This window comes from Panthera tigris, chromosome C1 (assembly GCF_018350195.1).
Source record: "Panthera tigris isolate Pti1 chromosome C1, P.tigris_Pti1_mat1.1, whole genome shotgun sequence".
NCBI classification, from domain to species: Eukaryota; Metazoa; Chordata; class Mammalia; order Carnivora; family Felidae; genus Panthera; species Panthera tigris.
In genome coordinates, this window is record NC_056667.1 from 215,078,500 (window position 1) to 215,104,569 (window position 26,070).

General features: G+C 51.9%; 1 protein-coding gene across 16 annotated transcripts in view; it reads left to right on the forward strand.

The window, feature by feature from the left end:
- Window positions 1-26,070, forward strand: part of AGAP1 (ArfGAP with GTPase domain, ankyrin repeat and PH domain 1) — a 540,980-nt gene that overhangs the window by 316,432 nt on the left and 198,478 nt on the right. For all 16 annotated transcript variants that reach the window (XR_006221027.1, XM_042995745.1, XM_042995748.1 and 13 more), the window contains one exon: window positions 21,244-21,348. Coding sequence is in view for 15 of the 16 variants with exons in the window: in XM_042995745.1 (XP_042851679.1) it covers window positions 21,244-21,348 (105 nt within the window). In the remaining variant the exon portion in view is untranslated. The remainder of the gene's footprint in view (window positions 1-21,243; window positions 21,349-26,070) is intronic.

A 26,070-nucleotide genomic window follows, 5' to 3' on the forward strand; every position in this document is an offset into this window, starting at 1 on the left:
TGGGCCACCCCGTGGATTTCACTTCCCAGCTGGCTGCTCTGCCCTTCCTCACGGAGACGGGCCAACCGACTCATGGTTCTGCCTTCAGCCGCTGGGTTGTTGATGCATTGACAGCCTCCTCGACCTCGATTGGGATGCTTCGGGGGCCGGGAGACTGGCGGGAACAAGGGGCCTTGAACCCCCCCCCCCCCCCGCCCCGGCCAGCCTGGCACCCGGTCCCTGCCGCTTCTGCGTGTCAGCCGTGATTTAGGGAAGCGTCTCAGCCCATCTGAGTTTCACCTGCATCGTGTGTGGAACTAGTGAAGTTGTAGGCGGTCTCATGACAGCGTCTTGAAAACGGCTGGTTTCTGCCCTGCGTTTCCCTCTTACCGCTTCTGTTGTTCTTTCCCGTCAAGAAGTTAATGGGACAAATTTCAAGAAACAGTTCTTTAGACGTCCTTAGTTTTGGAGCCAGTGTTCTGGGAAGCATCCTTGACAGTCCAGGTCACTTCCAGGGCCGAAGTCCCACTGGGCGGTGGGCAGCCCTCCCCTCGGGCCGTGCTCAGTGGGATCGAGTCACTCGAAGGAGGTCCTGCCTTTCAGTCCTGCTTTCCAGGGATGTCACCTGACTCCTCAGCCTTCCTTATTGTATTGTATTTTAGAAGTTTGTTTATTTTGAGAGAGAGAGTGGGGTAGGGGTAGAGAGAGGGAGACAGAGAATCCCAAGCAGGCTCCTCACTGTCAGCTCAGAGCCCGACACGGGGCTCGAACTCACGGACCGTGATGTCATGACCAGAGCCAAAATCACGAGCCAGGCACTTATTAAGCCACTGAGCCACCCAGGCACCCCTCAACCTCCCTTATTTTAAACTGGGATCACTAGTGAACCCTTTCCAACTGTGTGAAGTAGAAGCAGAAAAGGTTTAAAGGAAGAAATGATGAAGGTAGTCCTTTGGGACGTTCTCAGGCTGGGCACATAGAAAGTCAGCATTGCTGACATCAGTTCCTCTGTTCCTTGGGGGCAGCGGCACGAGGGGGAGTGAGAACAGGGGTCTGAGCATCTCAGAGATAGCGGCGAAAGTCCACCTGCAAAATGGGTTCTTGGAGGTGCAAGGAATTAATGGTAGCGTGGCAGGCATTTCCAATTCAGTCAGCAATATGTTTGATTCAGAAGTCGACATCACCTGAAATTCTAAATTCCCTTTGCTGTCCTTTGTTTAAATAGCATCACTATTTTTTAGACGTAGTTGTTAAACCCGTAGTTATTATGGGTTTATCATTTTTTGGACCTGATTCTAAGCTCATCTCATCTTAGATATATTTTTGAAGCTTTAAAGTTGAGTTACACTAAATCAAAAACGGTGATTCCAGGTTTAGATATAAATAGAGTCTCAGTCTTGCTTTCCTTTAGATTCGTTGCCCTGAGTTTTGGTTCTCATAGCGTGAGTACACGTTTACTCAAACCTCATCCTCTTGCCCCCGCAATGCTGGCAGCACCAGGAGACCCGAGCTGCCTCTCTTAGTTCAAGCCTGGGGATGCCCACTTGAGCTGGATGAGTCGTGGTGATGGCAAATGGACGATCAGGCCTCCGGGTGGAGAGGAGAATTCCTTGACCATCGTGTAGAGACGTGGGGTTCTTTACCTTTTGAGGGTCTTTCCGTGCTTAGAGGCGGCCGCGTTTCTAGGAAGCCAACCTCGTCTCAGGAATACCAAAGACATTTACGTTTTTCACCTTAAGTTAGCCTTTCTGAGGCTGTCGCTCCTTGTCTTAGATGTGTTCAGGGCCCCGTTGGCTCACCCAGCATTACCTGGGTGGTGTGTGTGTGAGAAAATGCACCTTTCCCGGTGTCCGCAAGGAAGGGTTTGTTGGCTCACTGAGGTGGAAGGGTGACCCCAAATAAGGGCAGCGGGAGGCACCCGTTGGCTCTGATCTTTGTGGGTGTGGGCCCTGCACATTCCTGTGCTCCGTGTGCTGAAACCCAGGCCCGTGTGGTTCTCGTATCCTTTGCACGTCTGAGCTGGCAGTAGACTCCAACGGAAGTCCCAGAAATGGTTTTCGCTAGTTGTGGGCATCCCCGTGTGGACCCCCCTGCAGTCTAATACTGAACTAGTCCCTGTGAATTCGGGCCTGAAATGTGCAGCGGCCAGGCAATGACCTTGATGTAAGACCTCATGTTGGCCCAGAGTACACAGGCCAGGATGGGAAGCGGCCAAGTTCCCGTGCAAAGTCAGATACCTGCAGCCACGTGAATTCGGGGTAGGATGTAGGACAGCCACCAAAACACCCATCCCCTGCCCAGAGCTACCATTAAAGCTTCAAAACATCGGGTAGTGCTGCCTGCTTGAGGCTGAACCCGGAAGACCTTTTGCTGAGGGTCAGCTCGTGCCACGAGCTCTGGTATGTGACAGGCTACTTGGTTTCTGTGGTCTGGTTGGGCGTCGTAAGTGTGCGAGCGGTGCCTGAGAGGACATGGCTGTGGGTGAGCAGAGAGGTACACAGACGCCACTGCTCCTTATCTAATGGGCCCGGGTTTGTTTATGTGGCAGCCAGGCGTTCCCGGTGACACGCCCTCATTGGAGTCCCCTAGATTCTGGCTCGGCAGTCAGTAGCTCAGTGGGGAGGCGCTCCATCCGTGGGATGCAGCTCTCTTTGGAGCCTTCCCAAGCATCCCAAGGAGGCCTCAGACACGGTGTCCTTCCCCCCTTCTGTCCCCCACCCTCCTAGGTTGCCCAGAGCACGTCCATCGAGGAGCGTGCGCCCTTCTTGCAGGCATTCCTCTTAAAACAGACGCGACGAGAGTGGGTACACACAAAACTTGACCGTGTGACACATCACACACAGACCTTGCGTTTCTCCCCATGTGCACCGTGCGTGAAGGACACAGAGGAGCCTACCAGCTTGTAGATAGCAAACACGAGGCCAGTTAGTGATAAGGAAAGACGAATAGACAAGCATTTTCTATGTGTGTCTGTAACTGATTTCCAGGAATTCAGCACAGAAGTCATTTGGGAATCAATTGAGTACAGAGACAGGTTTTCCAGTTAAAAGCACCGAAGAAGCCAAGTCTGCTGAAGTTCCTCCTGAAATACGCCTTTTGATCTGGGCTGCCGTGCATGTTTTTTGTTAGACCATTTGTAATGCATTAGGTGAGCATGGCTGCAGTTGGCCGTGGTGCCTGGTTGATCGCAAGGAATTTTCACCGACAGGGCACCATGGCTGTACGGGCATTTAATTTAGCATTGCCCTTGTGGGAAAGTATGTCTCTTAATTGCTAAGACCTTTAACTTTGTATGAATTCACACCGAACATAATTCAGGCTGTATGGCGATCCTTAACAAATTCCATTGTCAACATGACTACAGGAAGGGAGCCTAAGTAGGGCATGAAAGATGATAATTCATTTATTTTTCCTTTGGCTGGTAAGCCCATGACTGCTCACTGCTCTAACGCACGTTACCCAGCATTTTGGTAGAGTTCAAAAATGAAAAGGTGCTTCTGTAGAGTATGAATGTAACGTTTTTGGAGAAACATATGTATCTAACTTTATAGCTGCAGAGTTCTAGAGGGCTTTTTAGCAACAAAAAGTGTTTTTCCTTAAAAAAGATAAAGTTTATTCTTTCTTTTTCAAAAGACATTGAGCCTTCAAGTTGGCAAATTGATGCTCAGAACATATCCGTCTACTTGAATTGATTTAAGATACAGTGATTTAGGAGGAAATTATTTAAAACTATGTAAGACTTAGAAAGCAGACCTTTTAAGGAGTTCCTAAGACTCTTACCCCAGAGATGATAAAAAGTAATGAATAGGAATTATTTCACAATGAATTATATTTTGTGTGCACAATTATATGTACTCATTACTTGGTGTGTACTTCCCCTTTGTCAAACGTTATAACGTATCCATCTACCATGAAAGGTCCATATAACATGAAAGGTGGTTTCCTTCCGTGCCTGTGAAATTGATGAACTGATGAGCCGGGAAAGACTTACTCATATTTTAATGCCAGCAGTAACAGTCCTCACACCCAGAGAACAGGGGCATCAAAGTTGGTGGTAGCAGGGAGTATTTGCTGCTGTAATTGACAAATAATACCCCTCATAAATACTGCCAGTCTTTTCAATTAGTTTTCATCTAAAATTCGGGCTACAAAATGATGGCCTGTCAACTGACAATGAATGGCAAAAATTAATAAATTGTCTTCTAAATAGAATGGACACTTAAGAAAAATTGGGCAGCCAATTTAGCACAGCATGAAGCGAGGGGAACCTTTTGTAGGGATGCCGGGCACTACGGTCGTCTCCGTCTTTATTAATGGTGCTCGGCGGCTGCTGACAGTTTTGTTGCTACTGGCAACTTTCTTCATTAAAATTAAAGCCAGCATCAAATTCCATTAGCCGTTCTCTGGGCACCTTGCATTTTCTTATACACATTGTTTCTTTTATTAACTCCCTGTCCGCCCATGAGAAGTTTTAAAGGAAGTTAGATGGAAGGAATTATTTGCCAAGGCCAGAGAACCATTGTCTGTTCTTGGTTGAGGAATGACTGTTACCTGTCCTATTAGAGGCTGCACCCTAAAATCTACAAACCCGTTTTTGTTCCCTCCGCTTTCAAAAATGGGAGCACATTACCTCTAAATACAAACTTTTAGGGATCTTTCAAGCTTTCAGAGAGGAATAGCCTATTCTAGTTCTGATTTTTTTTCTGAGCCTTTTTTTTGTTTTTTTTTTTAACTTCTGGCTTCCCGTTTCTAACTGTATTTCCATAGCAGACTGTACCCTGACACAATAGTGGGTTGATGCTTGGAGACACTTGCATTTGTCACAGACGCCTTAGAGTTATTTTCCCCAAAGGCATTACTTTTATCTGTAGAACAAATTTCAACCTTTGAAGGAAAAAAAAAAAAACCCAAGCTTTGCTGAACAAGTTCTCAACTATTGTCTGAAAAGCTGTTGCCTGCCCAGCACTGCGCGCAGTTCAAAAGCATGAAATGCCTCTGCCCTGGAGCGTAGCCTCTTTGGGCAGAAGAAGTCACAAACAGCTCCGATTCTAGGACGGCTCGGGTCTTGCCTGTGCACGGACGCCCGTCCACCACCCCCGAGCAGAGGTCGTGTGTCTGCTGGGGTCGGCTCTCAGGAAGGCACGAGGCTGGGATCACCCACCACTCAGGTCAACTTCCCTTCTCGAACCGGCCTCCTAATTGCTTTCTCGTGCCCTGAGTCACGGTAAGCTGAGGGGCTAACCCTGCCTCTCCATTGTTTTTCTTCTCCTCTTCCTTCTTTCAACTTCTACCTTACACCGAAAGAAACCCAGATACTCATTAAAACAATAGAGAGTTAGGCGCCGGGCCACGAAGGAAAAGGCAAAGGCATTATGCCGGAAAACCTGCACTCTGAAACACAACCGGGGTGCGAGCATCCGGGCACCGGAGGCAAAAAGGAAACCGTTGGCCTGAGCTCTGCTGGAAGCGATTGCTACATACGAGCCCGTAACCTTGTCTTAACCGACTTGTAACCATAGGTTACAGTTACTTCCCCCGCCCCGTACCTCAAGGAGAAATACAAAAGAGTTAGCGTTCTCTGATTGCACAGTGTCCCGTCACCACGGTCTCCTTGTACCGCCTCCTTTCCCATCATACATAAATGAAATAGTATCTAGGGTAGCGTTAAATAAAAGAGAATCCCAGCAGGTGAAACACGTCCTGTCTTATTCTCTATTTTGGGTTTTGTTTGTTAATGTAAGAAGTACTGAGATTCCAGAGTGTACGTGCTTTTGCTTTGCGGACAGGTGGTAGCTATGGCAATCTGTTGTTTCTAGGAAGTATTTCTGACATTTTATTTATTTTTATTTTTTTTAATACTTTTGAAAATTTATTTATGTTGAGAGACAGGCCCAGAGCGTGAGTGGAGGAAGGATAGCGAGAGAGGGAGACACAGAATCGGAAGCAGGCTCCAGGCTCTGAGCTGTCAGGACAGAGCCCGACACGGGGCTCGAACTCATGAACCATGAGATCACGACCTGAGCCGAAGTCGGACGCTCAACCGACAGAGCCACCCAGGCGCCCCTATTTCTAACATTTGAACGGTGAAGTGAATCAGTCAAATAATTGCAGGAAGGCTCTGCTACCCAGTCTTCTTTTTGAGTAATTTTAAGTAATTAAATGAAGAGCAACGTGTCCAATAGTATTTCAATTAGCTGCGTCTTTAAAAAAAAAATGAGTATTCACCAAGATTGTGTTATTTGCTGAAATGTAGGCGTGCAGTCATTTAATAATGTTGCGAGGCCTCTAAAATGAGCAGGACCGAGTCTCTGTACCCGCGGATAGCCATCTGCAACTCCAAGGGCTATTCTCCCCCTGGAGACCCCCCTCCCCAGTATCTGCACCCACTAATATGTTACAGCAAATGGGGCATGAAATACAACACTTTATATATAGTATGTACTAAGTGATTCTTATATGGAAACAACGAGGCCATTTTTAACATGCTGACACAATGTTTGCAGTGTTTCATCATTGGATTGTCCTGATTAACAGTCAACTTCTCTAGTGGGACCCCTGGAGTAATTTCTTTTTTAACGCGATGAATCCGATTTGTTGGACACTGCTTCGTCCCGTCGCGTGTTTTAAATTGTGACCTCTGAGGACTTGGGAGTGGAGTAAGCAGCTACAGTGTGCTCTGTGGGCTCACTTCCCTTGCTGCATTTTTGGCCAGTGCTGAGAAGTTGGGTTCAGACGTTTTCTCTTGGTAAGCCGTCAGAGGCACCGTTTGATTTTGCTGCCTGGTTGGGGCAGGTCTCCCTTGTCTGTGGCAGCAGCAGCCTGCCTTTGTCGCGGCCTCGGAGCTGGCACAGAGGCGACGCTCGCGGGGGACATTTGGTAGAAGGGAAGCACATCCGGGCCGCCCACGTTCCGCGTCGCCTCTGTCACCCCGATACACTACGTACATTCGGCAGGGCAGCCCCTGCCTGTGACCCAGGGGGAGGGGCGGCCCCTGCCTGTGGCTTGGGGGGGGCGGTGCGTCCCCTACCTGTGGCCCGGGGGGGGGTGCGGCCCCCACCTGTGGCCCGGGGTGGGGGGGAGGCAGCCCCCGCCTGTGGCTAGGCAGGGGGGGGAGGGGGGGCGGCCCCTGCCTGTGGCCCGGGGGTCGCGGCCCCTGCCTGTGGCCTGGGGGGGTGCGGCCCCCGCCTGTGGGTCAGGAGGGGGACGGCCCCTGCCTGTGGCTGGGAGGGGGGTGCCAACACCTATCTCCCCTCTCCTTGGCTGCAGAGGCATGCAGACAGGCCGGCTGGGTTTGTTGTCTGTGAAAAGACCCACTGGGGTCCCTGGTGGGCAGCTGGTGGTCTGGCAGCAACACTCGTTCCTACTCAGCAAGAGAATGACTCTGGGGATGACCCTTTACCTTCTCCACCCGTGTCTGTGTAGGTCCGCGTTCGTGAGCACAGACGTGCGTGCCCATTTTATCACGATTTCCGTCAGCCTGTCATCTCCTCAAGTGGAAGGGGTGGGGAAGACCCTGGAATCTGTAGAAAAGTTCTCCCTGACACCTGTGCCGTTAGCGGAACTTAAAACGGACCTTCTGGGGGAACAGAGCCATTCCGAACCCTGCCCTATTCCTTGCTCGAACTTACTCCTTTAGGCAAAACATCAGGAGCACGGATGCCCCCTCCAGCTGGGACATCCTGGGGACCGAGCACCTGGCGGGTGGCCGTCTCAAAGAGGAAACCAACCTCGTAGCGTATTTGGGCCACCAGGGACCCTGCTGTCCTGGCGATAGCTCCATGGACAGACAGCCCCAGAGCAGGACACTGACTGGATTTGTTTTTCCAGACGTACAATCTCTTTTTTTTAAAGAATTTCCAATCTGTTGGTGATAGCATTGACTTTCCCAGAAACTAAGTAGCCGCAGCAGTGGGGGTCATCATCTCGTTGTTGTGATCGGACTGGCCGCAGAAGGAAATGTTTGTGCTACTCATACGCCCACGGGAGTTTCTGCAGGTTGGGGCTTGGCGTTCTCAGGGACCGCCGTGGGACTCGTTGTCCGTGCCAGCAGGGACAGACAGTAGAGGCCACCGGGAGCACTGCGTTGACAGCTTCTGAGGCTCTTCATGACGAGTGCCACGTGCCATCAGTCCAGGCGAGGGAAGTGGGAGCCCGTATGCCAAGGGGATGCCATCCCTGGGTAAGGACTGGCCTGAAATCGAAACACGGCTGTTGGCACAAACCTCGCTCTTGTCCTTGCCCAGGAGGAAAAACGAATCCTTCCCTCCTCTGGTTTCTGCAGTAGAAATTCCGTCCTAGGCTTAACCTGCCTTCCACTCCCTACGGCCACATCTTAATTTCCATAAGGGAAGAATCCTGAGGGCCACACCCTGGGTCGTGTTTCTCGGCATGCCTCCCCACGTGCGAAGTCGTGGTTTACACTTAGGGTGTGGGCAGTAAGACTGTTTGTATTGCTTTGGTCTCTGATGAGATCGCTCGACGAGCGTGTCACTTCCGACCCGTGTCCCCACACAGTGCAGGGCATACGCGCGTGGTGACAACAGGTGTGCAGGTGGAGCCCCACAGACGACGTGAATTCGGAGTTGGGCTTTGCGGCTCCCTGGTCATGTTGCCTTGCACAGTTATCTAATCTCCACGGAACCTTTCCTCGCTCGTGCTAATGGTTCTGCCCCTTCAGCTACTTGTGCGTTCATTCAGCGGGCATATTTTGATCACTTGCTATTTGCCAGGTGACAGGAAACAAATGGGCAAGACGAGAGTGGCCCCTGCGGTCGCCCCGCGAGCGAGGCAGAAACGAATGGCTGGCACCGTCTGGACAGCACTGCCCGACAGAAACAGAATGTGAACCACGTGCCCCATTTCAATTTTAATTTTCTTTCGGCAGCCACGTTAGAAAGAGCAAAAGCAAGGGGCACCTGGGTGACTCAGCCCATTAAGCACCCTACTCTTGATCTCGGCTCAGGTCATGGTCTCACAGTTTGTGAGTTGGAGCCCCACGTCAGTCTCTACGCTGATGGTGCGGAGCCTGCTTGGGATTCTCTCTCTCCCTCTCTCTCTCTGCCCCTCCCCTACTCGTGTACTCTCTCTCTCTCCCTCTCAAGATAAATAAATAAACTTTAAGAGTTAAAAAAAAAAAAGTGAAGTTTTAATGTGTTATTATAAGCAAACATATCCAAAATTGATTCAACGTATAATCAACATAAAAAGTTATCTTTTTCTCTAAGCTTTCGGGAGTGGGTATGTCGGTGAGAACTGACCACGGGTGGAATCTGGTTGTCACGTGGGGCTTGCGGTGGCCCTCAGAATGGAGCTGGTCCAGAGTGAGGGGCCGCTGACGCGGACAGGGAGGCACCAGCCGAGGAGGAGGGTGTTCTGGGCTCCCGTCTGCACAGGCTGAGGTCGCACTGGCTGTGGGACACCAGGTCGTGCTGTGGGCAGCCATGGTGAGGCTTTGCAGGGCAACAGTGTAACCGGTCGAGAGAATTAAGCTCTGAGCGTGGCAGCCGTGGAGAGTCAGGTGGGTGAGTAAGTGGCAGAAACACAGGAGAGAAACTTGGAGCAGGAACAGGTGCGTTCCCAGGAAGAACATAGTATCCACAGTCGTTGGTGGACGGATCTCCCGTGCAGAGAACTTCCAAATAGCTTCTGCCGACGTGAAGTCTTCTCCACAGCTCGCCTGATATGTCGGCTTTCGACTCTCGTTCTGCCCGACTTCAGCGCACAAGCCTGGCCCTCGGACGTACGTTAACGGACAGTTGCCAGAGCCTGTGCAGCGTGTGTGGAGACGATGGCTCAGGGATCGTTTGCTCGAACAAAGAAGCCGCTGCAGGCTTTACGGGAGTCCCTCTCTGCGGTGCCCCTGTGTCCCCATGCAGGTGCGCACACCGGGTTTTGTGAAATGCCCACCGTGGCCGGAAGGCATCGGGCCCCTCCATCGCTAGCCTCGCTGGGACTGCCTTGAGGGGGCGGGTGCCCTGGCTTCCTGGGCAGGTGATGGAGTTCAGGTTCTTCTCTTTTGTTTTCTTTTTTTAGCTAAAACAGAACTCCCCCCGCCACCACCACCGGCTGCACAGAGCCACTCGCAGGCAGTGGCCTGCTGGCCCCCGGGGCCCATCGGGGCGGGAGGAGAGGCCGCCACCCAGGGGGTCGAGTGGCTGTGCCCCGTGGAGCCCCAGGGAGCCCCCCACACTCCGGTCGGTGTCGGGGATGTCCCCCCGCAGCCATTAAGTGCAGATACCGTCATCCCTGCTGCTGAAAACCTGGTGACAGGAAGGGGCAGGTTTGAAAGGCAAGAAAAACGAGGTGATCAAGAGATAATATTAACTGGAAAAATCAAGAAGGGATCTGTCAGTCCCGGTGCAAACACGTTCCTTTCTTAGCGGCCTCTCCTTTTCTGTGGCCGAGGGAGGTGTTTTGTGAAGGTGGTGGTCGCGGTGGGGGGGCCCAACACGGGCGGCTTCGGCGGGTTTTTTCCCCGCCCACGTTGAGCATCCATCTGGTTCTCTCTTTGGGACTTAAGAATTCCAGCCAGAGCCAACGTGAGGCGGAAATCTCCGCGGCCTCACGGCCGACGCGGGGCCCCAAAGGGGAGAAACCCAACAAACTTTTTTCCCCCGCTTTGCCGTTTTGTTACTCCGTGGACACGGTATTAAATCGGATTCCGTGTCCATCATTATTAAAATGTGAAGTGTGTCGGTCACAAAGCATCCATTCCGGGGCAGTTAGCTGAATAATTCCTTTCTTTATTATCCCAAATTACTGCTGAGCTCTGGAGAGGGGATCGGTTTAGCCAATTATTGCCATTTGAGCTGGATTTGTGGGTGATTAGCTCCTGGTCGAATCCAGTCCGGGCCGGCGCTTTGAAGCCCGCGCCGTGTGATTTTCTCAGCAGTGAGGTAGAAATAGACGCGGCTAATGACAGCAAGGTCGCGCGGGTGAGCTGACCTGTGTGTGGCGCGGGCTTGGGTTTCACAAATAGGGCATCCACAATAACAAGTGTGGTGCTAACCCTGCCGTGCATAATCGGGGCTTTCTAGGATTGTCGGAGATGCTGACAGCTCAATTACAGGGTAACCCTTTGTACCCTACAGCCTGGCAGAATAACGGGAATATTACTAACCAGCGAGGGGAGGGGGTCACCAGGGAGCTGGTGAGAGATCCAGAACCCGCTCCTCTGCCCCCTCCCCCACGCCTTCCCGGCAAGAACAAGCTGGGAGAAAAGCCTCCATTTGGGGGATAATAGATCCTCTGGAGGAGAGAAAGGGGCACAAATATTACGAAAAAAGCAAACAAACAAAAATTCAGTTGGGGGGGGCGGGGGGGAATCCTTCCTGTTGTTTCTATGGAAACACTTGAAACTGGGAAGAAAGTTAAGATGGTCTAATTGTGGCCGAGCTCCCCTGTGCTGGCCAAATTGGTGGGTCTCCTCCTGCCCAGGCTCTCATCCAGGCATCGTGTCTGTGGATTTGCTGCAAGTTTTCCATTTGAGGAGAATCTGGGGAGACCGGTTAATTGGGAGTATTTTCCTACATGCGGTGAATGATTATGTTATTGATTTCCTGCTGTCACCCAAGATCAGCGTTTTCTACACCTTGAACGACAAGCTGTTCTGACCTGTGGCGTGTCTGGTGTCTTGTCATTGTTGCCACGCTCGCTTTTTTCCTCTTAAACCCTCTTCTCACTCGTCCAGGTTTAACTTGACAGCGTTTTTTTGTTTTTTGTTTTTTGGTTTTTTTTTTAATTTTTTTTTTTTTAACGTTTATTTATTTTTGAGACAGAGAGAGACAGAGCATGAACGGGGGAGGGTCAGAGAGAGGGAGACACAGAATCCGAAACAGGCTCCAGGCTCTGAGCTGTCAGCACAGGGGCCCGATGCGGGGCTTGAACTCACGGACCGCGAGATTGTGACCTGAGCCGAAGTCGGCGCTCAACCGACTGAGCCACCCAGACGCCCCAACAGCGTTTTAATTGGATGGCAAAGATGTTACTCTTCCCCCACGTTTTAATTTTTGGTTTTTAACTGCTTGCATGTTTGGGGACACTTTAGATTTTTGGAGGCGTCCTAAGACTAGGGCTGGCTTGTAAATTCGGCTAAGTATTATGGGGACTAACCATACACGGGTACTGAGAAGGGAATCTGGGAGCCCACGCCTGCACGGACGGCCCAGCCCCCCCTAGAACTCCCAGGCACTGGAGGGACCTGACCCATGTGTCCCATCTGTTTGGGGACCAGGGGTTAGAGGCACCTCATAGACCCTCGGGGAAGGACATCCTGTTGGGACTGAAAAGCAAGACTCCCGTGGGAGCTGTAGGGACTCCCCCCTTCTTCTCCTGAGGACACTAACCATACTGGATTAGGGCCCTTCCTCACGGCCCCATTTAACCTTAGTTACCTCTTTAAAGACGCTGTCTCCACACGCGGTCATATCATGAAGCATGGTGGGCATGCTAGGACTTCCACACATGAAGTTCAGCTCATAACAGCCAGTATCTAAGGGTCTGGGTGACGCTGGTTTCAGTAGAGGTTATGAAGCCCGGGACCCAGGACCCGCGCCTCGGGGCTGAAGGGTGGGGCGTGTTCACCTGGACGGTAGGGAGGAAGGGGAGGAGCAAGGAGGGCGTTTCAGGGAGAAGAGAATTTGCAGTTGAAATTCCAAGTGACCCCCGTTGGCTGCTTTCGCAGTTTCGTGTCCTGGGGCTGGGCTCCACACCCTTTTTCTGTAAAGGGCCAGAGAACAAGTACTTGGGGCTTTCTGCAAGCCCTGAGCTTGGCCAGGTGAAGGCAGCCACACCTGCGAGTGGAGGTAGCCTTGTTCCCGTTAGAGCTCATTTGCAAAAAGAGGCAGAAGGTTAGATTTGGCCCATAGGCCAGACTTTGCAAGCCCCGGTCCTGTGGGATTCCCAGCACCAACGGCTCATGTTCGAGTGTCCTGGACTGGGAGATCCTGTCGAACAGCAGTGCACAGAGGGCTCAGGGTCCCCCATCACGACCCAGACTTTGCGGCCATCGGCGCTAGGCCCGTGTGTCGGTGATGGGGGGCCGCGGGGGGTGAGGCCTGGGGAGACTTTACAATCACATCAGGTGCTACGTGTGTGACTTTCCACTCGTCTGGGTCCAGGCACGCTCTCAGACAGTGTGCATTTGCTGTTTGCAAGGGACAGCTTAGCCTAAGGGGAGAGCGGGGGCAGGACAGGTAAGTTTTCATTCTGGAAGAGTAGCTAGGTATTAGGAGGGACAGCAGGGAGCCTTTGACGTGGAGGAAGAATGTCCCTGCTCCTGGTACCACCCCTGTGCTTTCCTCGGTGTAAAGATGAAATTCCGTCCACCTTCCACCCACCCAGATACGGTTTTCTAGGTGGTTCGATGTTTAGTGCGCTCTGTGCCCAGCGTGGGGCTCGAACTCACAACCCTGAGATCGAGAGTCGCATGCTCCACCGGCTGAGCCAGCCAGGAGCCCTTCTAGGTGTTTTGTTGTTGTTGTTGTTAAGTCAGTTATCTTAAATAAACCACAAGTTTAATGCGTGTTACAGGGAAAAAAGAATCTCGACTAGAATCAAAGTAAAAAACACAAATGTGAAGACAGCGATTGGAGTTCACACTCAGTGGGTCTCCGTTACACCAGCGTTTCTCTGCAACGTTTTGGAAGTACGTTGAAAGCTTTACCTGCTATAATGCGAATTTGTTCAGCACTGTTAAGAAGGTGAATCATACAGAACCAAAGAAGTACTCGAACGTCCCTTTTTTTTTTTTTTTTGGAAGTATAGAAACATTAAACCTTTCTGAACTCGGGTGGAAAAACTTGCGTTTTTAAACTTGGTAACTTAGGAAGCTGTCGGGACCCCCCTCAGTGCAGCAGGATAATTCCATGCGTGTCACTGCGAGGTCAGGCACACGCTCCCCTCCATGTTCAGTCACAGACGTGTGCGTGGCCTCCAGCCGCTGTTCACACAGGTAGAGAAACGCCACCTCGGGAGAAAACGTGGTCTAATCTTCCCACGGAGCAGCCCGCAGCCGGCTAATGCCCCCTTGCCACGTGGCACCTCGGCCGTTAAATGTCCCCCCGTGTCGTGATGAACCCTGTGCTAACAGACCCCAGCGCCACCCGGTCCCTCGGACTTGAAACAAAGACCGATCTGCCTGGCTGAGACCCCCAGTCTCTAATGCAGTCGGTAAATCTTTGTTGGTAAAGAATTGCGATCGAGCAGAGTTTTAATATAAATTTATGGGTGGTGTCTTATCCCAGCTCGGGGCTGCGGCAAACACTAGGGATGGATTTCAGACGGCACTTGCATTCGTTACGTTAACTTTGTAAGTTATTTAAAGCTTGTCCGCTTAACGTTGCTTTTGGCTTTCAGTGACCTCTTGGGACGCGGCAGACAATACACGTGACGAATAAAGAGATTGCGGCCAAAAGACAATTCTACCCTTTGCTCCACCACAGGAAGAGTTCCTTGAGCAAAAAAAAAAAAAAGCAGGAAGTGCCTGCCCGGAATCCCGGTCTTCCGGCCGTAGATCATCAAAACCACAGTCTTTCTGATGCGCCAGCAAACTAATTAGGTGGTGCCAATTAGATCAACACGTGACATTTCCACATAAGATGACAGGAACGTTTGAGCGGTCACAAAGCCCTCCGTTGCTTACTGTGCAAACAAGTAAAAGAGATCGAAGCTTTAAAATCGGTCTGGGAGGGCAGAGTGATTCACAGAGAGGCAGCCTGGCATTGGGGTCACAGGTATAGACCGCTGCTCCTGGCTCGTCCTACCACGCTGGTCCCCTACTCGGGCAGTTAACCCAAATCATGGTGGTTTGTCTAAAACCATAACCGTTTTATTATTTCTCAGGCTCCTGTGGGTCGGGAATTTGTGCCAGGCGTAAAGGGGACGTCCCTGCCCCACGGGTGCTTTCGGCCAAGATCGTTTCTTCGCTGACGTCTTTCGTGCCTCACCAAACGTGGCTCAGAGGTCTGGGCACGGAGCCAACAGCTCAGGGGCAGTCTTGCAGCTGGGACCTCGGCTTCTCCTCCCCGTAGCCTCAAGATCTCCCTCTTGCCAGCCTCCCTGGCAGGATAGTCTGAATTCTTACCAGGCCAACCCGGGGCTCCCAAGCAAGTAAAAACAGGAGCTTCCAGATTTTCTGAAGGCTTTGGCCGGAACGGGCCCAGAATAATTTGCACCACGTTCTGCTGGTTGAATTGAGTCAGAAGGCCCGGGGACCACACAGCAGCAGTTTTTTGAGGGTCATCTTTGGAGACCAGCGAGTTCAGTCCGCCCTCCCACGTGCAAGGCACCTTCACGCTGCCCCTGGATTCGCAAACCTCTCATCCCACCATGGCCTCTGGCTCAGGCTCGAGGTTTGGGGTTGTCATTTTCATCAGGGGCACGTTTGGAGGAGGCTCTTTGGATACGATCCTTGCCATCTGAAGACCTGGGGACTCCAGAGACAAGATGCCCTCCACACACGTGCACACGTTCACATCAACCCAGTGCTGACAAAAGACAGAGCTGAAGCAGGTGCCCTTTCATCCAAAAAGGAGGAGAGAGGCGGGACGCCCGTAGCAGTTACTGATCCGTAGCGGCTCTGGACGCAGCCGGCACATACTGCCGATCACCCTGCTCTGGCTACAGGGTGTGTGTTCTCCCCCTGGGGCCTCCTACTGGGTCCGGGGCTCTGCTGTCTCAGCCGACCTTCCTTTTCCGTAAGAAATGGCCTGTTTTTTTGCAGCTGTGTGGCTTTTCAGCCTGCTTCCTGCTGGTCTTAGTTGGAGGGTCAGGGGACTCTTTTCATTTCAGACTTTGTCTCTATGCCTTGTAGTCTAACCTGGTACAATTCCTTTAAAATCCTTGTGGGTGTCCTTTGTATCAAATTGTAATTTATTCCATTAGACAAAAGCCAACCCACAGATCCTTGTCTGTGGTCCACACGTGCTCTCTAATTGGAAGGGTCTGAGAGGCCCTGCCTTAAGTCTTAGAGTTCTTGAGATGGGGGTCCGACGGCCACAACCTTGCTGGGTCTTCATTTGGAGATCACATCTCCTGGCATCCCCTGGGTTAGATCTTTGTTCTGAGGCGAGTTCTTACCCTGAGTTTTCTGCTGGCAGAAGAAGCCAGGAGTAAGAAACGATTTTCCTCCTGTTGGTGTTTAAATCAGGAGTATTTTCTCTAATTCTACCGAAAACCTGCCTTAAGCAGCCTTGATTCCCCTCTACCCCCAGGTTCATCAGAACCAGTAACACAGTGGGCACGTTCTGCTCGGAAATGTCCTCTCCCGGCTCCGTGCTCCCCAGGCACCCCGGCTGTGCTCCACGTTCCTGCAGGGAGCAGGTCTGCTGTTGGCTCGGCCAGTGCCCAGCTTGGGCACCCTTTATGCAGACTCCGGTAGCCTTTCCCTTCCTGTCCTTGTAGCCTCTGTGAATAGCTGTTCTGTTCCTGCCAGCCTCAGCCAACTGCCTGGTTCCGAGCCAGTGCCACGTGTTTGTGGATTTTATCAAAGCAGTAGAAGGTACTAAGTCTGTGTTTCTTATCTGTCGTTGCCTAAGAATCTGCCCCAAAACTTAACGATTTGAGAAAACCATCATTACTTCTCATAATTTCGTGGCCCAGGACCACAACAGGGCACAGCGTGGCTGCTGTCTCCGACCTCCCCACAACAGAAGCTGCAAGCTGCCAAGATTTCCGAACGTGCAAAACCAGTGTAGACAGCGTCTCTACCAGTTCTCTTGGTTAAAGTGAGGCTCAGGCATCCCCAAGTCAGGGTGGGGTGGTTCTCACGGGGGCACGTGTACCTAGAAGCAGTGCATTGGGAGCCATCTTTGGAGACCAGCCGCCAGGCCAGCTGTGCAGGGAGGTTACAGAAAGTCTCTGTGCCTCATTGGCCTCATCTGTAAAATGGGGATAATCATAGCAACTACTTGCATCAGGGTGTGAGCTTTCGGTGGGTTAATACTTGTAAGGCCCTTAGAGCAGCACCTGGCTCGCAGCCCAGGACTGTTTTGAAAGTGAAAACTAAACAAAAAAAACTTTTTTTTAATTGAATGTTTATTTACTCTTGAGAGAAAGAGACAGAGCCTGAGCGGGGCACGGGCAGAGAGAGGGAGACACAGAATCCGAAGCGGGCTCCGGGCTCCGGGCTCCGAGCCGTCCGCACAGAGCCCGTCGCGGGGCCTGAACTCAGGGACGGCAAGATCGTGACCCGAGCCGAAGTCAGACGCTCACCCGACTGAGCCACCCAGGTGTCCGGAAACTGAAAATTTTAAAAACAGATGCATAAGCCACATAAAGGTCAAATGAAACAGTAACTGTAACTGATGTGTACAGCGCGATAGCTGGCCAACGAGAAGCGGTCTTAGGTAAGAGGCGGTTTTTGCGCCTGCAAAAGTAGCATCTGAAGACCAGTGTGCATCTTGACCTTCGCCCGTGCGGTTTTGCCCTGGGTCACACAGCGCCAAAGAGGCTTAGAATCATAAGGGCCGTTTGCACTGGCTGACGAGGACTGTCCCCCGTGTGGCTCTGGCAGAGAGCCTTCTGGCCTCTGGCCTCTTCTGGCTGGTGAGACCATGGTTTCGTGCCCTTTAACAGCTGAAAATGGACTCTTTTTACATTTTCCATCTTCTTGGTACTTCGGTGGACAGCGTGTAAGTTCGGGACGGCCGAAGCTAAGAGGTGAAGCCTGAGGGGCTCAGCCTGATGCCGCGAGGGGGCTGCTGGGACAGTAGTGCTTGTTTCCTGTGCGTAGAACTCCGTCCCAAAGGTGCATGGTGGGTTTGCAGTCTTTTCTTGGGCACGTTGGTGGGCGCCGTGTTCAGAGGAGGGCCCCACACTGGTAGAGCCACCGGGACCTTTTGCTTCTCGAAGAGTCTGGGACTAAGAAGGCGTTCCTGGTGTGTAGGCACGTGGTGGGTGGGGTCTCTCGCTGGGACTTTGTGGTGGCTCCCCTTGGTTCCTGCAAGTGAGGGCAGGACTGCAACTGAAGGGGGACCCCCCCGTCTCGTGTAGCTGCAGGGCCCAGAACCAGGCTCGGCCTCACCCCCCCCCCCCCCGCTTCCCCCTGGAAACAGACGACTCCTCTGCCAGCCCCAGCTGTCCAGACCCACAGGCCCCCTGGCACAGTGCTGTCCAGGCAGGACCGGGTGAGTCCGGACACGGATCGTGCAAAATAGTAGTCTAGCCGACTCAGGATCGAGTGGTTTAACTTCTGGTGTCTGCTTAGACTCCGAAATGCCCTGACTTTTTCCCTTGGTACAAATGCTCTTAAAAAATCAGTGTTTGGAATTAATTGTCAAGAAAAAGAAAAAGAAAAAAGGAAGGGGGAGAAACTGAGAGAAAACGTGCTTTTGATCCACTGAAGCTGTTTGCAGCGTCTTGTCATTCGTCGTCCGATCGAGCCTCTGATTACAAAGCCTCGCCTTGCAGCCTCCTTGGCTGCTCATCAGAGCGCGCGTCTCTTGGCGCCTCTTAGGATGGGCCCTTGCTGACAGTCGCAGACAGGTGGGGTGCGGCGACCAGCCCCTCCAGTGTTCTGGCTAAACGTGGAGGCTCACACAGTCCAGGGCTGGCGGGCCCTAACTTGGGGGCAGCGGGGCGGCCGGGCGGCTTTGTCGCCACAGAAATCCCGGGGGGTCGGGCAGTGAACCCAGCCGGGACCCAGGCCGGAGGACAGAGGCACGGCTCCTCGGACGCCGGGGTGTTCTTCAGCCCTGCTGACTCCTGCAGCATTTGAACCGTAAGCAGAGAGGATCACCCTGCAAGGTGAACCATAGAATTTATTTAAGATTGTCGAGACGTGCGTTTTCTAGCTTTCCCAGCCCCAAGATCAGTCCACCTGAGGTAGTTCCCCGACGATGTCATCTCTTCTCGTCACCTCCTGGTTGGACTATTTCCCTTTACCCCCTTAGGAGGAAGTCCCGACAGCCCTCATTGGGGAGAGGATAATCGTGCGTGTAGGATCTGCTCACAAAAATACCACAGGCTGGCCAGGAGCGGTGGGGTCCGTGTGCACGGAGCCCCGGGGACGGGGTGCCTCTCTGTCTTTGTCTGCATGGGGCGGGCCAGAGCCCACTGAAGCCCAGAACCGCTCTCAGCTACCAGTGACACCGAGGTGACCCCTGCGCCTGGTATTAGAATTACACCTCAAACGGGCGTTGGGAAAATGTGAGCCCACAGGAGAGCCTCTGTGAAGTTCTGTTGAGCTAAGTTTAAAAATCTGAGAAATCCGCCAGAGAGGGAAATTTAATGATTTTAAGTGATGGCTTGTTGACCATCGAATCACCAATAGTGACTTGCCCTCTGCCTGGTGCTCACCGTGCAGTGGGACCTGAATCGCCCTGGTTTGTCACCAGCATCCGGCTTCTGTTTGCTGATCCCCGTGCCATATTTGGATTAGGTTGGTTTCTCGTAGGGTCTAAGAAATCAAGGTACGTTGAGCTTTGCCTTGTGTTTTCTTCAAATAAGAAGAACCTGCAAAGAAATGACCTTCCAGCAAGGTTCCCTTGTGCGTTTCTTCAACCTTAAGAATACTTTCCTCCAGAAACGATGTTTGACCAGTGTCCGGCTCAGCATCCATCACTCACGGTGGCGAAATATCAGAGACAAAGCAGTGTTGTCACAGTATCGGGAATTATTTGGAGCTCGAACCTAATTATCGCCTAAAAGTGCTTACGTGATATTTTCTTGGATTTTTTCTTGCGCTGTGGCTCTGGGGGGATAGCGGCGTCAGTTAGGAGGTCAGAGGAAGCAGGCCCCAGTTCCCCAGGAGACTCGGGCGTCTGCTTCTAGGAGACTCCATTTCATACCGAGAACCGGCCTTGGGCCTTGGTCCGGGTGAATTAACTCGCACCATGCTTGGGCCTTCTCAGTCGTGGTTTCCATCCTGTGAGTTCCACAATGGACTTGGGGAGGAAAAGCAAGCCGGGAGACTCTCCAGTCTTCCTTGTTCCACGAGGTCAGGAGCCGAACGGTCCCAGTGCGGAAGCTCGGGTCGAGATAGTCCGACCCGGGAGGGCGTGAAGCCCCACCAGGGAGGGAAAGCGCAAAGTCGAGGCCGAGCTCAGCGCTGGCCACCGGTTTTCAACCCAGAGAGGCCAAGAGAAGACGTGGGAGGTTCGCAGGGAACTGAGCGTTCAAGCAGGAGGGAGCTCCTTCAGTCGTCCGGGGAGCCTTCGTTAACCATGCTTCAGAGCACAAGGGCATCAAATTCCGAATGGTTTTCAGGAAGCCCTAACATGATTTCATTAAAGGCAGATTGATCATACACGATTGTTCTATTAAATCCTGCCACTAAATTTACAAGTGGAATTTTGTTTTTAGTAAGTTAGAAATCCGAAATGAAAAACTAGAAAACAAAATGTTCTTATTTGGGGGAGCCCGGGTGGCTCAGTGGGTTAAATGTCCGACTTGGGCTCAGGTCATGATCTTGTGTTTGTGGGTTGAGGCCCCGAGTCGGGCTCTGTGCTGACAGCTCAGCCTGGAGCCTGCTTTGGATTCTGTGTCTCCCTCTCTCTCTGCCCCTCCTCCACTTATGATCTGTCTCTCTCTCTCTCTCTCTGATAAATAAACATTAAAAAAAATTTTTTTAATGTGCTTATTTGTAAATATCATAAGTTTCAGAATTCAGTTAATGTGTTATTTTTAGAAAAAAGAACTTAGGTTTCCTTTTTTAAAACATACCTTGGGGCACCTGAGTGGCTCAGTCGGTTAAGCGTCCAACTTTGGCTCAGGTCATGATCTCACGGTCCGTGAGTTCGAACCCCGCATCGGGCTCTGTGCTGACAGCTTGGAGCCTGGAGCCTGTTTCGGATTCTCTGTCTCCCTCTCTCTCTGACCCTTCCCCGTTCGTGCTCTGTCTCTGTCTCAAAAATAAATAAAAACGTTTAAAAATTTTTTAAATAAATGAATAAATAAATAAGTAAATAAATAAAACATACCTTTAGTTCCAAATGTGCTTAGTTATGGGAAGGGTGTGGGGCACATAACATCACGGTGGCTTCATGGCGGTTGGTATTGTATTTGTTGAACAAACGGTCCCCTCTGCAGCACTCATGAGATTCCCAAAGCGAAGTTCTACACGCACACACACAAACTGGTTGAACATATGTGTTGTGCGTAAAGGAGAGGAGAAAAGCCAAATTGCCAAGTGAAAAATAAGTGTAAAGTTTCCATTTTAAGATGACAAGAGAAATGAATGTTTCAGATTTTTAACGTTATCTGTCTGCTTTTTAAGAAAACTCACACAAGACTTTATGAATTTATATTTGGCTCCTTTTGCTTCAGGGCATGCTGCTGAAGCGAAGCGGCAAATCTTTGAACAAGGAGTGGAAGAAGAAATACGTCACCCTGTGTGACAACGGCGTGCTGACCTATCACCCAAGTTTACATGTGAGTATGGCCCCTTGGCTCGGTCAGCAGGCCCAGAACTCAGCTCACACGCTGGGCGTGTGTGTGTGTGTGTGTGTGTGTGTGTGTGTGTGTGTGTGTGTGTGTGTGTGTTGGGGGCTGGGGGTCCCCACAGCGTCAGGCCTCTGGCCCCCGTTTGAAGTTAAAGTAGTATTGGGTCTCCTACTCCATCACGAGATAAATAAAATGCCCCTCGCTCTCTCCATCGGACCACATGTCTCTCTCTTCCCCTTCCTAACAGCCGATCTCTGGCTCTCTGATTCTGCGAGGAGTTACAATAAAAGGGACAGGTGAAGTGAAATTTTAAATGGAAGTAAAAAGACAAGAGCAGGTAGCAAGAGAGACAAGAGAGCTTATATCTGCAAATCTAGAATAAAGGAAATGATTGCATTGGAACCCAGGAATCGGCTCTGAGCAGCTGAGAAAAACAGTAAGTTAAGCGCAGTTCGTGACTCAGTTTTTATTGTCAGACAAGAGCACATATTGTAAGGTAAGAGCCCCCTTTCTACATGTGTTCATGTAAAGTGCATTATGTTGGCGATTTCTAGAAGATGGATTAAAAAGCAGAATCAATGTCACTTTGGGGGGAAAGTGCAAGGCTTTAGAAAGCTTTGATAAAATCTGAAGATGGGGCGATAATGGTATTTCTGTAACAACACATGCCATGAATCTTGCATGATTATCTGTCTTGAGGTAGGTCAATGTGGAGATTAGACTATATAGCTCATTTGGTTATATCACTGTGTTAAGCTTTGCATTGAAAAATTACAGTTATGAACCAGAAGTTAGACATAAGGGCATTGAAGAAGATTTAGAATCATTCCCAGAGGGCCACCTGGGGAACATGACTGCTAGCATTTGGGGTATACACTCCCCGCCATTTCTATGCGTATGTGCTTTTTCCTCCCACAACCACGCAGTCACCCTGTGTTCGCTGTCTGGGGTCCACCTTCCTAGATGATGACAGATCATGTGCACGTCCCCACGTCAGCAAATACACTCGTGTGCCACCATTGTTGACGGTTACGTGACATCCGTCGTGGGGATGTGCCCTCATCGGTCTAACAGTGACTCCAAAACGGACATGTTTACTTTGAATTACTTTTAATGTTTTGAGTAACTCTAATCAGTGTCCTCTGTTGACATCTCTTTGCCTTTACCTGTGTTCCCCCTGATGCCCAGCAATAGGCTTCCTTAGTTGAAGAGTCTCACCCTCTCATGGCTTTTGGGCATATGTTGCCAGACTCCTGGAAAGAGTTATCAGTCTTTCTCCTCTGGCAGGAAACCAGAGGGCTTTTACCCTGCACGCGGGTGATCGTTTACCTTCACAGTAATGTATCTCTGATATTCCGCTAGGATAAGTAACGAGTGGCATCCTTATTGTTTAATTTGCTTCCTGGGGTGAATTCCTTTCTTCTCCTTTGTGTCCTACAGCTCTGCCTTTACCTTTCAGGAGCGTGTTGAAAAACGGGTGTTCGTTAGGCATCTCTGACTTATTTCTGATGTTGATGGGGTCGCCTCCCATGCTTTAACCATTCCAAAGACTCCAGAGCTATAAATTCTTCATTGTACTGAGGGGATTCCCTTGTGCTTGCCTTATTTTGGCTTATTTGGGAATAGATTCAGGTTGCTTCTCCGGGTGGCCTCCCAATCAGAGGGACTTCGTGCCAGTCCCCGGAGGCCTGCCTGTGACCATTCCCGTGTCGCCTGCAGCCCGCTGCCCGCCTGCATGGGAGCGCCAGGATAGTGCTGGGTCTGCCCCTCTCTCCCCAGCACGGCCCCATCCGCTGGGGAGCTGCCCTCTACCTGGCTCCCTTCTTCTGGAGACCCTGCCAGGGAGCACAGGGGGTCCGACTGTTGCCCCAGTTGCTTTATGTTAGTCAGAGAGAGAAGAGTGATCCAAATATCCTTCTTGCCGCGGACTCACCGACCAGTAAAAAGTGGGGTCTGACCGATGAGCATTTCAGGCCACCTTACGCTCGCCAGCCAAGCTCAGGCTTGGTCAGAGGGACGTTCGCTCCTCCTTGCCAAGGGGGAAACGTGTCACGACGGTGTGTCCCTGCCCATCCCAGCCTCTCCGTAAATGTCATCACCATTCCGTCTTCGAAAATATTCCCACATGGGCTGCTTCTCGTGGTGCCCCTCCGTGTTTGCCAGTTCCTTTCTTTTCTTCAATACGTGTGTATGCGCGGATGTTGTCGGAGTACAGAAGAGGAGCTCAGCAGGGCTTTGTTTTATAATTACATGGCAGGCGAGAGCCAATCACTTTAAAGTGCAATTCCATTAATGCCGGTCTCCCGGGAACTGAAATTATTGATGCAAATACACACGCCCCGCCCCCCCCCAAGGGGGCAGGGTCACCTAGGGATGGACTTGAATTACTAGAGCAGGGAGAGAGGGCACGGCCTTCGTTGTAACCCTCCTCTGATCTTGTCACCACCCAGCTTTGGAAATTTGGACAGGAAGTGAGTTCCGGGTAGGTGTTTCCTTCCAAGTTGCTAGCGAGCTGCAGATCCCTCACGGCGGAGCGAGTCTGGCATTCTTGGGCTCACGACGGGAAGACCCATCGAGGCAACGCCCACGGGCAGAGGCCAGACTTTCTCTCGTAAGACATCGGGGAGCACGCGGGATGTGTCGCAAATTCGAGTCTTAAAATTGCAGACCGTATAGAACGTCCCCGTTATTTCCGTGTAGGAAACGTCAAAAGGTGCTAGAAGGCAGTGATACCCGTTAAACTGATCACGCTGTAACACCCGCGTTCTCAGTTGCCCCCGGGCTGTACTATGGCCGGAACCCACGAAGGATGCTTCTGCTGCAAGTGGGTGAAATATTGGAGAAATCTGCCCAGATCGGTGGCTTCGGGTTTCATTACCGTTGACCATCACCCCTATTACTGGTCCCCAGCAGGGCGTCCGCACTGAGCTGAAATAGCGTAGCCTACAGCCCGCGTCTCTCCAGGGAGCAAAGGAAAAGAACCCGGCTAAACCGTCTGGTGTATTTAGATAGAGTTTTCTAAAAGATTCGGTGTTTCTCAGCAGTGGAGTCACCGGGCCAGCTGCTGGCGTGTACCCCTGACTTTCGATGGTTAGGTAATTTATTTACCAAAAAGGAACCTGGCATGTTTTTCTGCGCATGGGATTCTAATAAGGTGATGCTTCCATAATGGGGTGAGCCGTGGGGGTTTGAGAGCACCGGGCTGGAGGATGCACGGAACATGGGGAATTCAGACAGGTACCGGGCAGGGCCGCACAGCTGCCCCTTCGCAACCCACGTGTCGCCCTGTGGCTCTCGTCACTGGCACAGACGTGTGCTTACAGTGTGCGTGTCTGCTGCTCACGCTCCCCTCAGGCTGGACCCGGACTCCAGCAGCAGCCGCCTTCAACTTGGTGATGGTGGTTAACCCAGGGAGCCGGATGGGGGTCTTGCACCCAGAGAAGATTGGAGCAGAGTAAGGGACTGAATCGAGTTCAAAGGGAAGTAGGTCAGCATGGTGAGGGCCCTAGTCATTTCATTAGAAGTTCAGATTGTGAGCCCCTGCGGGGCTCAGTTGGTTGAGCGTCTGACTCTTGACCTCCGCCCAGGTCGTGATCTCGCGGTTTGTGAGTTCGGGCCCCACGTCGGGCTCTGCGCTGACAGCTCGGAGCCTGGAGCCTGCTCTGGACTCTGTGTCTCCCTCTTCTCTCTGCCCCTCCCCTGCTCATTCTCTCTGTCTCTCCCTCTCTCAAAAAAAAAAAAAAAAAAGATCTCCCAGAAGAAGTGAGTTATAATCCTTAAAGACGCCGATGCCATTTGCTTATGACACCGCTGTCCGTGGAAGTGTTTACGTAGAAGATCATCCTTCAGACACGAACCCCGAGTTTGAGCCCCAAGGAGGGGTCCTGTGCACGCTGGTGTGGTGGAAAATGAAGGCAGCCCCTCAACAGAACACATCGTCAGTGCGTGGTCCCCGGCTGTGGGCCGAGCTTACGGGATCCCGGTGGAAAGACGAGCTTTTTGAAACCGTGGCTTAGGACACAGGCTGCGGGTCCTGAGTTGGGGGCCCCTGGCCCCGCAGCCCTCGGTGGGGTTGGCGTGAGGCCGACGGGCTCGCCGTGTGCCTGGAACGGGTCAGCTACTGGGGAAGCTCCTGGAAGCCGGTCTCTGAGGACTGCCTGCCGATCTCGGTGCTCGGGCAGGTTCTACAGGCACAGGGACATTAAGCAGGGACCTCTGTGGGGTGGGGCCCCCAGGGTGTCATTTCCCACCAGTCTCAAGGCTTCACATTCCTCTTCCTTCCCTCCCATCCTTTTCCCAGTCAGCTCTTCTTCCAGGCCTTCATTCTTCCCAGGGTTGTGGCATCATCCCTAGAAGGGTCTGTCTGTCCCGAGCCCCAGGCTCAGCCCCGGTGCCCTGACACACAGCATGGCCTCCCTCCATCATTCCTATGGCGCGGGCTTTCTCTGTGCTGGAGGTGGGAGTCATTGAGAGGAAGCCTCTCGCCCCGGCCCTGTTTCCTGCCCTTGGAAACCTTAAACAAGAGACCCTCTTGTCCAGAAGCAGAGGGTGGAGTTGCGTGTGCGTGGCCAGACCGTAGGAGGCGACGGTCGCTCTGGAGATCAGGCGCAAACAGGGAAAGGACTGACCCAACCCAGACTGAGAAAGTGTCCCGGAAGTCGACCGCAGCAGTATCTCCAGGCCCCGGACTTGCTCGCTCTGCGCTCCGTG